The 15,944-nt window shown below is 42.2% G+C and overlaps 1 protein-coding gene across 1 annotated transcript in view; it reads left to right on the top strand.

The window, feature by feature from the left end:
* Positions 1–1,824: 1,824 nt before the first annotated feature.
* tmem260 (transmembrane protein 260) overlaps positions 1,825–15,944 on the top strand; it is a 60,258-nt gene continuing 46,138 nt past the window's right edge. The window contains exons 1-3 of the mRNA XM_034675121.1: positions 1,825–2,427; positions 8,365–8,396; positions 9,951–10,102. Of these exons, the coding sequence (XP_034531012.1) occupies positions 2,319–2,427; positions 8,365–8,396; positions 9,951–10,102 (293 nt within the window). The 5' untranslated portion in view covers positions 1,825–2,318. The remainder of the gene's footprint in view (positions 2,428–8,364; positions 8,397–9,950; positions 10,103–15,944) is intronic.

Here is a 15,944-nt window from a genome sequence, read left to right as displayed (position 1 = left end):
AACACACGTAGTGCACTTTTTTAAAGATTGTTTGCCATAAACTGGGAGTAAAGAACCGAACCAAACACTGGAAATGAGTGGTGGATACTTCCTCTTGTTTTTCTGCTATAATTTTATGTCTATTGTTTTAAGAACATCATTCAATGTGCCATTTTTGTAGCATATTGCTGTTCTTTGTTTTCCTGTCTATGTTGTAGTGTGTATTTATTCGTCCCTTCAAATGCATATGACATTTTTGGAACATATTTTCACAAATGATAAGATCCAGAAAAAGTAATCACACAAAGACAAGCCTTGCTTCAACACAAAGAGAACAAGTAAAAAAAACACTGATTTATGTCAAATGTCAACTCTCTTCAGCTGACCTGTTTTGAAACCCTCATAATGCATCGCTAACCAAATCTCTGAGTAAGTAACAAACTGAGACAGCCGGTTTGACTGCATTTACAACAAAAGAAAATACTGAACAGAAGAATGTATAGGAACTGCATTCAGTCAGGTATGTTTCTTTGAAAGACATGTTGTGCAATGTTTGAGGACTGGAAACTGCTTTTACAGTTGCACACAAGTATTCACAGAAACATGAACACTTACACAACCACAATTTTTTTTGAAGTTTGGGAGTTTATCTTATTCTATTCATTTGAAGATGGAATTGCTTGGCTCCTATAGCAAAGTAAAAGCTGGGATTAGATCTTATTCATGTCACGTCTATCAGAAATCAGCACCAATTAAGATCAAAAGGAGATTTGTTCGATTTTCTCCCTTTCTTATTTGTGACTCCTGAGAAACAAACACAGTTCGATCCCACAGTGAGTCCTGTATGAGTTATCTTATATATTTCTCACTGTTGTCTCATTATAGGGTGTGTGACTGTGTGAGTTCTCAGATTTGTCTTCATATGAAAGGTTAGTCTTATTATCCAAGTTCTTATAAATGTCTTACAAATGCTCATTCCTTGATCTCCACTTAGAGAAACAACACGAGACTAGTGCAAGCCCTCAAATGTGTCTTATTATGAAGGTTAAGTCTCTTAGAATGAGCTTAAAATTGTCCAGCAGATGCTCTTTCCAAGATCACAGATTAGAGACAAATGGGAGTAGTTCATGTTCTCTGGTATGTATTAATAATAATAATGGAAAACACCTAAGTTATGTCTCTGCGCCATTCTCATGGGTGGCTGATGGGTGTCCATTTTCTGTTGCCTGGCGAGTTTTCATGCACTTCTTTCTGATACATTCTTTTTAAACTTTAATTACACATGATTGGTTCACTAGGCTGTCACAGTTATGTTTCAGCAACACCCTCTTTTACTCTATTCACACATCTTTACTGATAATGGGTCAGGTAAAATGAATTACATTTTTAATAAAGACTTTTCATGAAAAACATATTTATTACAACCTATAAAGTGCATTGACTTTTGCTAATTAGTCATCACTTTTTTTAGCCATATGATAGTATGGGCATGTACCTTTTTTCCCTCACTCCCATGGTGGAGGGCCCTTACGTGCCCAGGGGCCCCTGGGAACATACCTAAAGTGCCCATATGGTAGATCTGGGGCTGTATTTTACACACATGAATCTGTGCAAGTCATGTCAATGTTGTACAATTCATATTCAGAGTTAAGACAGTCAATTGGAGTACTTGAACAAGAAGGTGATAGTTTGAAAACAAAGTTAATTGTTTTTATTTCATGAGTAAAAAATGCCAACAAATTCATGGACAAAAACAGACAAGTTCAAAAAAATGAAAAGGGGAATTAGCTTCAAGTGTTTATTATGCAGGCCTACAGCTATAGGGACAGACCCTCCCACTGTCACTCGTGTAAAAGGAGGTGATGAGAGGAATCTGAGCCTTTCATTGTGAAGCCTGAGTCACCAAGAGCCAGGAAGCAAGGATACAGGCAACACAGCTTTGAGAAAAGCTACACTTGCCGCAACAACACTAAAGAGAGATAAATCCCAGCAACATATGACATTTGAAACTTGAAAGAATAGTGCCAATGACCCGGAAGTCTCGCGAGAGTTGATAGCTGGCGAGAACATGTTGCATCTCCCCGGGAAGAGAAACAATTCAAGTTAGCGAACCTGCAAACCTGCACAAACTATCCCGTTAAGTTCGGTATTACTTTGTGTTATTGAACTTAATGTATCTGTGGAGTATCTCCGGGTTCAGGGGGATGTGTAGCTGCTCGTTAAAGCTCGACTCCAAATCTCCAGCCTTTGAAATGAACGGATGCTAACGGGAGCTAGCTTGCTGGTTAGTCGACATCAGCAGCTGTTTGGAATCTTTTGGGTTTTTATTTAGGAAGAAAATGTTTCCGGAGCAGAGGAGAAGCTGGATACTGACAAGCGCTACGGTCGCTTGTGTCATCGCACTGTATGTACCCTGTGTGCAGAAGACTGTTCCCGGTGGAGACTCAGGTTGGTGCTAGCCAGCTAGCTAATGCTTCTCTTCTGGTCACGTGGGTTTGTTGTGTTTCAGGTAAGCCAATCATGCAGCGCGTTGTTCCTGCTGCAGATGACAGGTTACTGCTCGAGGTGCTGCAGGTACAGGTGCACTAAGAAAAACTTACATGAGCAACCTATAGCTGTGAGTCATAGATGTGTCTGATTGTGCAGGGTCAGTTTTACATGGCTTTAAATTCCAAATACAGTTCGACAAAGTACATTTCAGATTACACCTCTCAACAACATCTGGTTCACTCAATTAAAGGATCAAACAAGACCAAAATATCCTAGTTCCATGAGATTATCATTTAAGAAATCTCTCTTTTTAAGATTATGAATGATTGTTGTTATTTGTCAGATCTTCCAGTTCATAACACATTTCTAAGTCTCTAACCCATGCAGGGTTCCCACGCGTCCTGGAAAAACTGGAAAACAGTTGACCAGTTTTCCAGTACTGGAAAACACCTTGAAATTGGGAGAACAAGTAAAATGTCGTGGAAAATCACAGATTGTCCTGGAAAATTATTCCAACATGACTGTGTGTGATCTAACAAGGTTAAAAAAAACACATCCCCATTCAACATTTGTGGCCATTTTTGTCTTTCAGATCTATTTAGGTCAATTTATGCACTGATCCTCTGATTATTATTATTATTATTATAATTATTTATTTGTTTCAGTAAGGCAGCTTCCTGAGTCCTTTGCAGGCTCTTTTGTTTTTTACTTAGCTATTTTTATACTTTTTGAGAAAAGAGAAAGCTGAGATCAGAGTTGCCCATCATTGTTGCTTGGTTGCATTAATAAAGTGAAGTGCTGTACATCTGTTATTCTATTATCAATTTGCCATAATTTTTAAGCATGTAAGAGATGATTTCATTGATAGCCATAGACTGCATGTCTTCAATGTAGACTTCCACTGAGATGAACATATTAGACTATTTAGGAACTAAATTAGGAACTACATACTGCCATACCAGCTTGATCATCACTGAAAATGTCCTTGAAATGTCCTGGAAAATGATCTCTGGAAAAGAGTGGGAACCATGCCAGGGGTCTCAAACTCATTTCAGTTCAGGGGCCATATACAGCCCCAGTTGATCTGAAGTGGGCTGGACCAGTAAAATCATAACATAATAACCTATAAATAACGAAAACTCAACATTTTTCCTTTTTGTTTTAGTGCAAAAAAAGTACATTCTGAAAATGTTCACATTTAATGAACTAGAATGAAAATTCACCAAATTGAGTCTCAAAGTGGGGCCAAATGTTATATTCTTCAAACTCTGAAACCTGCTGTGAACACACCAACAATACAGGTTTCCCATTCAGCTGACACACAGTGTGTTATGTTTACTGCAAAAGAACAGATAGATTATATAATATATATATATAATGATGAAGAAGGTAAAGTTGACTATTATGGACCCCCCAGCTTCAATATGAACAGTTTGCTAGCTGGACAGTGTTGTATGCAGGGGTCCAAAAAGTCGATGAAATTCCCCTGGATTATGCAAACTGCAAACATCTTTTTCCTCACTTTGAGAAAAAAAGTCCCCAAGCGCCGTTCAGGTGCCCTCTGTCAGCCGTTTGATTTTAGGACAAATTTGAAACAGCAATTACATTTATTGAAAAATTGCAGTTAATGTCTTCTCTGTCATTTTTTCACTTTGCAAAGTCATCCCATGGGCCGGATTGGAACCTCTGGCTGGCTGGTTTTGGCCAGCGGGCCACACCCCTGGTCTAACCCCATTGACACTGACTACAGAGCATTCTGTCTGATTCCTATGCAAATAATGCTTTTAAGAGGAACTAATAATAACAAGTCTTACTCCAGTGCAAAGATCAAAGCTGACATTCTCAGATTAATTTATTTGAGTTAACATTATCTTAGTTATCTCCAATATTTAACCATTGATCCAACCCCAATTAGTATAATTGGACTATCTTGGCTGGTAATATACTGGTGCATCTCATCAAATTAGAATATCATGGAAATTTTCAATATTTTTCAACAGCTGTTTAAGGATGTAAAAATGTAATATATTCTGGACTAATTTCTTCTTTAGTCTAAACTTAAATGATTATCAAATCCAATAATAATCCAATTTGGAGGAGAGGTGAAACATCTTCAAGAATTATTACCAAGTCCAGTTGTCTTTTCGGGTCAAGCTTTGAATACCTCAAAATATTAGAACATTTTATTTCGAGCTTGAGTAAATCACTATTCTAACAAATAGATGTCATGTAACTCTCGGTCCAGTTCAGTACAAACACAGACCGTAATGAGGAGGACTGCTAACTTGACACTTGTCCGGAAGATGATCATCATCACCCTCCTTAAAAATGCTAAGCCACAGAAAGTCATTGCAGAAAAAGGCAGGCTGTTCACAGAGGGCTGTATTGAAGCATATTAATGGAAAGTTGACTGGAAGGGTAAAGTGTGGAAAATGTGCAAAGGCAAGGGATGACTGCAGCCTTATGGAGACTGTGAAGAAAAGTTGATTTGAGAACTTGGAGAGCTTCGCAGGAAGTGGACTAAGGCTGGTGTCAGCGCATCAAGGGCCACGAAGCATTCCCAATATCAATCAATTTCTGAACCAGAGACGACGTCAGAAGAGTCTTACCTGTTCCGAGGAGAAATAGAACTGAACTGTCGCTCAGTGGTCCCGAGCCTTCTTTTCAGATGAAAATAAAGGTTGCATTTCATTTGAAAATCAAGGTCCTTGAGTCGAGAGGAAGAGTGGAGAGGCACAGAATCCAAGGTGTTCGAAGTCTAGAGGGAAGTGTCTGCAGTCTGTGATGATTTAGGGTGCCATGTCATCTTCTGTGTTTAAGTCCAAAGTCAATGCACCCGTCTAACAGGAGAGCTTAGCACACGTTTGTCCTCATCTGCTGACAAGCTCTATGAAAATGCCTCTAAATTCCTTTAACCAGCCAACTGGCCTGATCTCAGCTCCATAGGGAATCTGTGAGATGTTTGTCGGGGGGAAGATGAGAAACACCCAACACAAAATACAGATTGGCTGAAGACCGCTATCAGAGCCACCTGGGCTTCAGTAACAACTCGGCAGCGCCACAGGCCGATCACCTCCACGCCACGCTGCACTGATGCAATAATTCATGGGACAGGAACTCCAACCCAAATACTCAGTGTCGATGTGTACAAACTTTTCAGGCGTCGGACACTCCTCTATTTTAGATAAATATATTTTGATTGAAAAATATTTGTTTAAAATTTTTTTTTTTTTTGGACCAACGTTTTACTCATTTTTACAGAAGAGGATTAGGGCCACTGAAAAAAAAAAAAAAAGGGTCAACATTTTTTTTTTTTAATTATTATTCTGAGAAAAAAGTCAGAATTCTGAGAATAAAGTCAGAATTCTCAGAAAAAAGTCAGAATTCTGACTTTAATCTCAGAATTCTAACTTTAAAGTCTTTTCTTAAAGACTTTTTTCTCAGAATAATAAAAAAAAAAAATGTTTGACCCTTTTTTTTTTTTTTTTCCAGTGGCCCTAATCCTCTTCCGTACATTTTTGATTGATTTTTTTCTGGTGAAAAAATATTCTAATAACTTGAGACACTGGATTTCTGATTTTCATGAGCTGTAAGTCAAAATCATCAAAATAAAAACAACATAAGTCCTGAAATATTTCCCTTTACATGTCAGGCATATGCGAATTTATGAATGTAGAGCTTTTGGATTAAAGTACAAAAAAAGATAACTTTTTCACGATGCTCTAACTTCTTGAAATGCACCTGTGAACACTATTCAACTTTATTTTTGCAGACATAAGTTTAGTTTGCACTCCTCTGTTACAAGCCTCCACATTGGACCCTAACATGTTCAATCAACCCCTTCCTATGTTGTAGGTCCATATGTTTTCCAACATACTTGTAATGCAGTTTACGAAGGCCTGCCTTGCACAATTACAAACAGTGTTTCGAAGTGATAGCTAGGTTACAAACTTGTAAATGTGGTCTTTAGGGCATGAAGGCTCTGCTTGTTAGCTTTGCACTGCTCTGGCATGCAAGCCGCTGTGGAGACGGAAATGCACATTTCGCAAAATGAAAGCGTATGAAAAGCTCGTCCAGATATGAGCGAGCAGAGACGAGGTGAGAGCAGGCAATTGGAGTAGCTGAGTAGCCCTGCTGGTTGTGCTGCTGCCTAGCGAACGCAGGCCTTTGAAAAAACGGCCAGCCCCTTCTCCACAGTGTTTAGGGACGGTGCAGGATGCCCGCTCTGATAGTGCCAGCTGAACACCCTTCTGAATTCTCCAGGTCTCCGTCTCTGTGTCCTAATCTCTTTAGGTGTGATGTGCCCTGGAGAGGCTTGAGCACAGCCCCGCGGGTACGCTGTTGTCTAGGAATGTGGAGTGTGGAAATGATGGGGATTATGGGAAGACTGGTGTGGGTGCCCATGCTCCACTATCACAAAGAGTCTTGGCACCCGTGCTGCTACCCCGTTGAGTCAATATTTTCCTTTTTTAGCATTGGGGCTGCAGAACTGCATCTCTGTGGCACTCAGATGTTTTGGCTCAATATGAGTTTGAGTTTTTCTCCGTTGAATGGTGTAAAAAGTGTGCTGCTGCTACTGAGGGGAAATGAGTGAAATTGAGAAAGCGATGAGGGCTGAGAAAGTGTGATGTAAAATGATGGCAGGTAGCTGGCGGCTCATGCCAGGTGAAATGGAGCTGTGAAAACATTTAAGCTGAGCAGGTGGAGGAGTTCTGACTTCATGGTCCATTAGACTGATAAGAGTTAGGGCTCCTCATGTGGCAGAAATTTAGGCATAATAATTCACTGTATCGGCAAGGTTGCAGAATATGTGATGCAGCCAATGCCATCTGAAATTCAGCCGTTCTGTTCTATAATTGTTGGGGCTGAATCTGGGCTCATGTTGTTGCTCTGAAAAATGTTTATTTTGAGTTCTAAATATATTTAGAGCACTTAAAGATGCTCTGATTGAAAATAACCGACTACTCTGCTGCTGTGGAAAAAAAGTGAACTTTTGATCCATTTCTTCCTCTGCTCTGTGTCAGTTCACCAACAAACCACATGTGTGCAATGAATGAGTGGTGACAGACTTATTATCATGTCATTGCTGATGGAGAATACAAGGACATTCTTTTAATTGTATTGACTACCCTTTTAGTACCAGTAGAGGGAGCAGTCCTGAACCCAAACGTTTATCAATGTCATTTAATCTGAACCAAATTTCAATTTTCATGAGTGGGAGATGCAAACATTGGGTGAGAAATCAGTCTAATTTGAAACGCTCTGGGTGTACTCTGGCACAAATGGGTTTGTGCCCAGATACATTAAAGCTTCCTCAAATAGCTTTTAGGGGTTTTCTTTTCACTTTGTGCCGCGCCTCACACAGAGCTTGTCAAGAAATTGTGCAACCGGCTCTTATTTTTACAGCTTACCTCATTCTGTGACTGTCACCAACGTTGCCTTTCTGTTTGTGCCCAACGGACTAAAGGAGACATTGAGACACTGGGAGTGTGGGAGCAACAGAGAGGCACGTAGAGCGGCAGAAGAAAGGGGAAAGGAAAGGACCCTGATGCATTGGGGAGGATGGGACTGAACGCATTATTCTCAGATCAGCATATGTGTGTCTTTGTGTGACAGAGAGGGAGTCTAATGGTTTGTGTGTGTGTGTTTATATCTGTGTGCTGGAGAGAGAGAGAGAGGGAGGGAGGGAGGCATCAGGGGAGAAGCGAGAGATGAAGAGAATGAGCGTGCCGCTTAGGAAATGTCACACTGGGAAGATTTGTAGGTTTTGATCCTGGCAAATTAATGCAAAACCCCAGTGCAAGTATTTGATTTGGGAAAACTTTGGGAGCAGACTTGTCTCTTAATAATAATTATTGGGTTTACATTAATTTCCTCCCCTATTCTCTTCCACAGGAGAGCTGATCACCACTGCTTGTGAGCTGGGGGTAAGTATTAGCTGTATTGTTTAATCAATTCACTCATTAACTCTTATAAGCATTAAGGAAGTTTAATTAAGCATGGGCAGAAAGCAGATTAATTTACTTTCAGTCCACAGGTTTTTCCTCTCCCTTTCTATACACTTATTTTACTAAGTTGCAAGTAGAGAATGCTATAATTTGCAACCCGTTTTTCAAATCCAATTAAAGTCAATGGTAAGGCGATGGCTTTTGTAGGCTTTGCCTTATGTACGGTATAAGGCTTATTATATCCACCCCTCTTTTTTTGTGTGTGTGTAAGCCGCGAAGAATGAACTAAATCGGGTTAACAGTTATAATAAGTTTTATTATTTAATAAAGTTTATTACGCCGCTGTGATCCTTTTAGGGAGGCTGTTTCGGTGTCACTATGCCAGTAATCCTGCCGTTAGTGCTGCAGTCCGTGTGGCCTGCCTGTCTGCTTTTCAGGCCTCCCCAGGGCCTCGCAGGCCGTCCCCGGGCCCCTGGCTGCTGGCCCCCCTTTCTGAACCCCAGAGCTCCAGAATTCTGCCTCCCCGTGCTCCCTGTTGCCTCTGTCCCTCAGCTGTCCTTTTGCCTTGTGTCTGTCCACTCCTGTTGGCCACACACTCTCTTAACTGATGCTCCTGTAGACGCTCACACTCATCAAGCTGTCTGCAGAGTTGCTATCTTTTTCCCTCTACATAACTTGTTCCTTATGGCTCCGTGACTTCCTTTAACCTACATGCTCTATCTGCGACACATCCCTCTGTTTTGGGTCAAGTTTTTTAATGAGTGTAACCAAAGCCTTTGCTGCGTCTGAGGTGACCGGTGATGCAGGCAGCCTGTCACCTCTCCCAGCTCTGTGTTCATCAGAAGAGCTGCCCCCTTCTCTCTGCCTGCGTGGCTTGTGTTATCAGGGCCAGCGAATGAGTCTGTGTTTAATGACTGAGCCCTTATCTGGGTGGAGGAGACTTAGTAGCTAATTGCTGTGATTGCTTAGATCCCCCAGGCGAGAATGACTGCGGCTCGGAGGTGGTTTGGGGGCTGGTGCTGGCGAGCACCACGTGCTCCAGCAGGGGCTCTGGGGAGCGGCACTGTCCTTGGGAAGAGGCCAGAGGAAAAAGAAGTAAGAAGAGGGAGGAAGAGGGGGAGAGGAGGAAGGGAGGGAGTCAGTTTGCGGTCATGGCAGGCAGCACACATTTTCCTCTACTCCATAGCTGAAAATCTACAGCATACCTTTACTTACACACACTGAGGGGAAGAGCAGCTAGAGTTCCCCCTAGTAAGAAAAATAACACCTCCATGCTGCTCCTTAACACCACCTGTACACTCTTATAGATGTCACCTCCTTTATTTCTATTCTAGCTTTTCTATTCTTACTTTCATCCTCCTTTTTTGTCTTTTCAAAGCAAACTTCAACTCCCACTCTTTCAACAAATAAGCATTCTGTTTACTAAAGCAGATTGTGAATGACGCTTTAAATCACCATTCTCTTGAAGCTGTGATATGATTCTGATTTAATCTCTGGGTGTGCTTTCAATCTCTTCTGATATTTTGTTCTCAGGTAGCCCATCCTCCAGGTTACCCAATCTTCACCTTACTAGCTCGTCTGGCTATGCTGCTCCTGCCCTCCCTCTCTCCAGCCCACAGTGTCAACCTGATGAGCAGTCTGCTGGGGGCTGCAGCCAGCGGTGCACTCTGCATTTCAGTCTGCAGGTAGGCACAGAAAGTTTACGCTCTTGAGTCTTTTTCCAGAACTTGTTGATGTACTTTAGAATCTCACAGCAGCCTTAAGGGTCAAACTACATATGCATCAAATGTTACAGCAGAAGTTCTTAAAAAAAAAGAAGACATTCTTGGAGCTGAGGAGGTCTTTCAACATTCCCTCACTGACTCTCTGCATCTCGATGCCATCTGGAGCAGAGAGCGGTAATTTTGGGTCCTGTCAGACCGGCAGTGTCGCCTCTGATCCTCTGTTCAGTATTCAGGAGCAGAGCCCAGCCGCCCTCTTCCCTCCCACCTCCCTGCCCTGCCTGTTTACCCATCAGCCACCCGTTGTGAGCGTGCGTGTGTATGTATATCACAATTATCGCGCCCTCCAACCCCCACTCGCCGCCCATGTCCCTCTCCCCGCCACCAACACCACTGCTCAGCATGCTCCCAATCCTGACATGGCACGATTTCTTATCTCTCCCTTCTTGCCTCCTGTGCCTGAGAGAGGGACACGATCGCTACCTACCTCTGCTCCTCCCTTCTCCTCTTTCTTCGACCATCGCTCCCCTCATTCAATCAGGAGTTCACTTTACCGTCTCTTCATTGCGTCTACCACCCTGCAGTTTCGCCTGCTGCTGACCCTATCGCAGAAGAAGTATTTCACCATTCCCTCTTTGTGTGTGATTATATCCTGAAATACTTCACATCACCTTTTTGCTGATTGAAGGAATTTCTCATTGCATTGTTGGCGGCAGCTTAGTGTCAACATTTTTCCTTTTTGTCAGTGTTTATGCATACTGGAGCATTTCCAAGCATGCCATATATCCTACAGAAAGGAATCAGTTGAATATGATGTCATTTCTTCGCTCCGCACAGCCCAGTTACAGGAGGTAAAAATGAAGTTGTGTGTGCGTGCTCCCAGGTGCTCAGTACTGGGTCTACTTCCTGTGTGCTTGGCCACCTCTGCTGGGTGGCAGGTGGTCTGGAGTAGGTCAGGGTACAGGGTCAGCCTTGATACAGGAGGGCAGGCGGGAGGAAGTGCTCCTCAGGGGACTGGATCTCAGCCCAGACTGCATCAGCCTTGGACCAAACGCCTTGTTGCTTTTCAGAGGTGAATGAAAACCCTTTTCAGTACAAGATGGGGCAGAAGAGACGGAGAGAAGAGGTCGAACATCACAACTCTTTTGAGTTTTTTTTATGTTCTATCCCACCGCCCCCTTTAGTCTTAATGCATCTGATGAGTTATCAGTCAACTGGACTCTGCTCTTGGCCAGACATTTGCAGACAGTTACTTTGAGGCCAGAAAATATCCATGCAGTCTGGGCGATATTTGGCTCACAGTGTGCATGTTAACTGTAGCCCTGTTTGTAATCTCTGCGGATTTAGATCCAATTTTGGATTACGGTCAAGTAAAAAGTCATTATGAGGACCTCCAAACCCCCAACAAGGGATGATGGGTAGTGAGGACTCCAGCCAGAGCACACAGTCACACCATATAAGCTCTTAAGTATGAAAGTATAATCTACGCTTTCAATTTGAAAAATAAGCATAAAAGGTTTTAGTCATTATCTGCTCAGGGGTTTAGCTTTTGGCTGCAGGTCAGCTGGCACACACTTCCTGGTGAGGGGTTACAGGAGAGGGCAAAAGATGAACAGGGCGTAGAGGGTCCTGGGGTTTCTGGATGGTCAGGACCCCCTCTATCAGGTCTAACACCCAGGTTTTTTGGGTGCTTTGAACATACAAAGATGACAGACGTAGATGTCATGCCATTATCCCTGCAGGGGCCAGACCTCTCCCTCAGATGAAATGCCAGAACTGACCAGAACACCTGTTCATGCCTGCTCTCTCATGCAGCAACACCAGGTTGTCTTTTTTTCAGCATAATTTCATCCTGAACATGTTTTACACTTCCCTTAAAGTGACAAAACTCCTCAACGTCTCTTTATTTTTAGGTTTGCATCCGCTGAGTGAAGCAGACTTTCCCCCTCCAAACAAATCGTTGCTTTGTGCGATCACTTTCAGATGGAAAACATATTGGAGTTAATACAGATACTTGAAGGCAGTTTCTCTCAAATAGTAAATTGTAAGACCTTGAAATTCATCTGGAGTATACCCAACATGGCAAGCCTTTGATGTATCAATTTAAATTAGTCGGCCAGATTGCCGTGTTTAATGTGGGGGAATGTAAGTTGATAGGCTTGGAAGCCACTTCTCTCTCTTGCATAAGTTAAAATGTAGCACTTAGCCTCCCTTTGATTTGTCAATTACAGTTCTCTTGGCTTGATCATTTGGTTTGATGGCCAAATTGCACGTCTTGTTATGTTTTCACACCATGCCCTGACAAGCCTTTGAGGATGGTGGACGTAATGATAATTACTATCGATTGCACTCAGAGGTTCACAGACGGGGAAAACATTTGGCCCGCCGAATGCTAAAGGCCTCAGCAGTGAGTCTCTGGAGGAATGCACCCTTCATAGCAGGATTATCCAGACAGCTCGGTATTCTGCGCTCTCTCGTTTCACAGTTTATCTGCTAAAGCTGCTCTGAATCTCTGCTACCTGCGAGGAATCTCTCTCTCCATTCCCGAGCTTATCCCGAGAAACCAGGAGCAGACACGGCAGCCCGCTGACAGCCATCAGAGCAGAAAAACATCCCTGAACGCTCAGTCATCAGCACTTTTTTGTTTGATCGCATGATTACATAACAAGACTGTTGAAGCACACCAAACGTGTCTGGCCCCTCTTGTCACTGGAAGTCCTTGTATTAGAACGCACACCTTCGAGATGCTCCCCCGCTAAGGTCTGGCCCATGTTGCACAGCTGATACCTCAGAGGACCTGAGGGTGGGCGTGGTGCCATCCCTAGCTCCTTATAAGGACTTTCACCATATGGTCCTGATGCTGCTTTTCCCTTCTCGCTCAGGTGGGTTGTTTTTCCACACAGGTGGGGTTGTGTGTATCTTGTTGGGGGTCATGTCAGGTGTGTGGGCATTGTTGTTTTGCATCTATTTGCGTAGCATAGTTTTTTCAGAGACATCCTAAGTGTGCGTTGTTGGGTGGTGTCAGGGTGGAAACAGCTGAATAGAGACGTTTTGTTGGATGGTGTCCTCACCTCTACCTGCAGGTGGCAGGTCTGCCCCTCCCTCTCACATCTGCTGTGGTTGGATAAAATTTCCAAGTGGAATCAGAGAATACATCCACTCCTGTTCTCCTCTAACAGAGAGGACAATTTCAGGTTTGATTATTTAAAAGGCCCCAATCTGTAGACCTTTTGTTCGTTTCTTGCAGTATCTCTTCCGTCATATTGTAGTCCAACAGACCTCTTTTACCCCCCCCCATCCTCAGCATGACCAATGGTTCCCCCAGGACTCATCCTCTAATACAGTTAAACAGATGTCTAATGAAGATGTTATTTCCTCATTACTGGCTATGGGATGGGGATAGAGCGGAGGAGGGAGGAAGGCGAGATAGACAGCAGAATACAGTAGCAGTTTAATATTCCTTTCGCCCGTGGGCTCGAGATTGTGTCTGCCTCGGACGTCAATATTACATTCCTCACCCACCACAGGCGGTCTTAATAAGGAACCAGGCACGGAGACGGATCAGACTCGGCAATTACAATTCACCCAGAATTAGTTAATGGAATCTAAACAGCAACATTTATGTATCACTGGTGTGTGCCTAATGACTTTGTTGGAAAATGCAGCAATAAAAATGGCATTCAGAGAATTGCATAAACACAGGATTTTTGTAAATTGTTTTTTTTTTTTCTCTCCTCTTCCTGTAATTTTTGTGTGTTGGGTGGAGATTAAGATGGCATTCTGGGAGAAATTGTCATGTCAGTGGCTGCATTGTTTGAGCAGAATTGTGGTGATTAATTTTACACGCACTTGGAGCACTGCTGTACTCTCCTGGAGGAGGAGGGGGTGTCTGAGCGGCAGCAGCAGAGCCGGGACCCTTATTTACCCTCCTCTCTGTTTGAGCAGACAGCCTGCTCTTCGCACACCGGAGGAGGCAGGAAAGACGGAGAAGGGACTGGTTTGGTGAGGAAAATTGGACAGTGACATCCAAGATGGAAATCTGGTACTGACAGTAACAGTTAGAGAGAGGAATAGAGCCACTCTTAAACAATTCAGGGATAAAAAAAGTAACACATTCTGTTTTTTCTTTTGTCTCACCATTGAAAATTGTGATGCATCCATAAAGAGCAACTCGCATTACGGCTGAAATCTTTTTATGAGATAGGCGAGAATTGTTTCCAATATTAAAATGTATAAACTTCAGTCTACAATTCAGCTCTTTTGATTAGGCTGAATTCACATTTACATTAAAAACTTCAAGAACGACTTTTTTTTTAGTGTCACTACAATTTTGAAAAATCATTTAAAGGTGCACTCTAGTGATTTAGATATTGCACCTTTATTAAGTAAAGGCACTGGAGGTACACTACCAGTGAAAAGTTTGGAAACACCTTCTCATTCAAGGGTTTGTATTTATTTTAATTATTTGAAACACTATATGTTAATACTGAAGACATCAGAACTATGAAAGAGCAAATATTTAATTATTTAATGAACAAAAAAGTGTTAAACAAACCAGAATATGTTTTATATTTCAGATTCTGTAAGTAGCCGCCTTTTTTCCTTCATGACAGCTTTGCACACTCTTGGTATTCTCTCAGTCTGCTTCATGAAGTGGTCTCCTGGAATGGTTTCTAATTAACATGAGCCTTGTCAAGAGTTCATTTGTAGAATGACTTGCCTTCTTAATGTGTTTGAGACCATCACTTGTGTTCAGAGGTAGGGTTAGTACACAATGGATAGCCCTATTTGATTACTGTTGTAATCCAGATTATGGCTAAACCAGATTATTTCATAGTTTTGATGTCTTCAGTATTAATCTACAATGTTGAAAATGATTTAAATAAATAAAAACCATTGAATGAGAAGGTGTGTCCAAACTTTTGACATGGAAAAGAGTTTTGAAAACAAAATCAGCAGAACAGAGAAATCCTGGGTCTCCTCTCCATCCCCCAGACTAAACTGCGGACCTTCAGGGACAGAGCTTTCAGTGTGGCAGCCCCCACTCTGTGGGACTCTCTCTTTCCCGACATCCCTGGACAGTTTTAAGAAAGCAATCAAAACTCACCTTTTCCTCAAGGCCTTTCCCCATTAGATATCCCCACCTAGCCCCCAGACCCCCTTCCTGACCCTGTGAAGCGACCTGTGGTTTCTTGAACCAACCAGTTATTATTATTATTATTATTATTATTATTATTATTATTATTATTATTATTAAAGCCGATGTGCTGTATGTTAGCACAGTCTTTTCTAAATGAGTTCACACAATGCAAAGACTGTCAAAGGCAGGTGAATATGTCTTTATCAAGACGTTAACTGGACTTTTTCATTCGCGGGTGCACACCAGGAAATACATTTACCTTCAACACTACAATGACTCGTTTGCAAAAGGTAAGAGGGGAAAATAACTATATTTGTGTAGAACTGAAGCAAGCAGGAAGAAGGCTGAAAAAAACAAAGATGTTTGAGAAAAGTTTAAAGGCTTGATTAACATTAGAAACATGTACAGAGACAGGAGAGGATGGAAAGTCTAATTGTATTGATGATCAGCCAGAGCTCGTCCATACACATCCATCTGATGAAGCTTTTCTACCACATGTGCACGTGTTCAGTGTATCCGGAGCCAAACCCCTGTCAACTACATTTCCCATCATGACCCTAAAAGTATCTTAAAGCCTTCATACCTGCTAAATGTCTTTCTGTTTTTCCAGCTCTACGCATAATTTTTGCTTAAAATCTGTAGTCTTCAATCCCAAGCCAAATAAAG

Source organism: Notolabrus celidotus, chromosome 22 (genome assembly GCF_009762535.1).
Source record: "Notolabrus celidotus isolate fNotCel1 chromosome 22, fNotCel1.pri, whole genome shotgun sequence".
Classification (NCBI taxonomy): Eukaryota; Metazoa; Chordata; class Actinopteri; order Labriformes; family Labridae; genus Notolabrus; species Notolabrus celidotus.
This window is presented reverse-complemented; position numbering and strand designations above follow the sequence as displayed.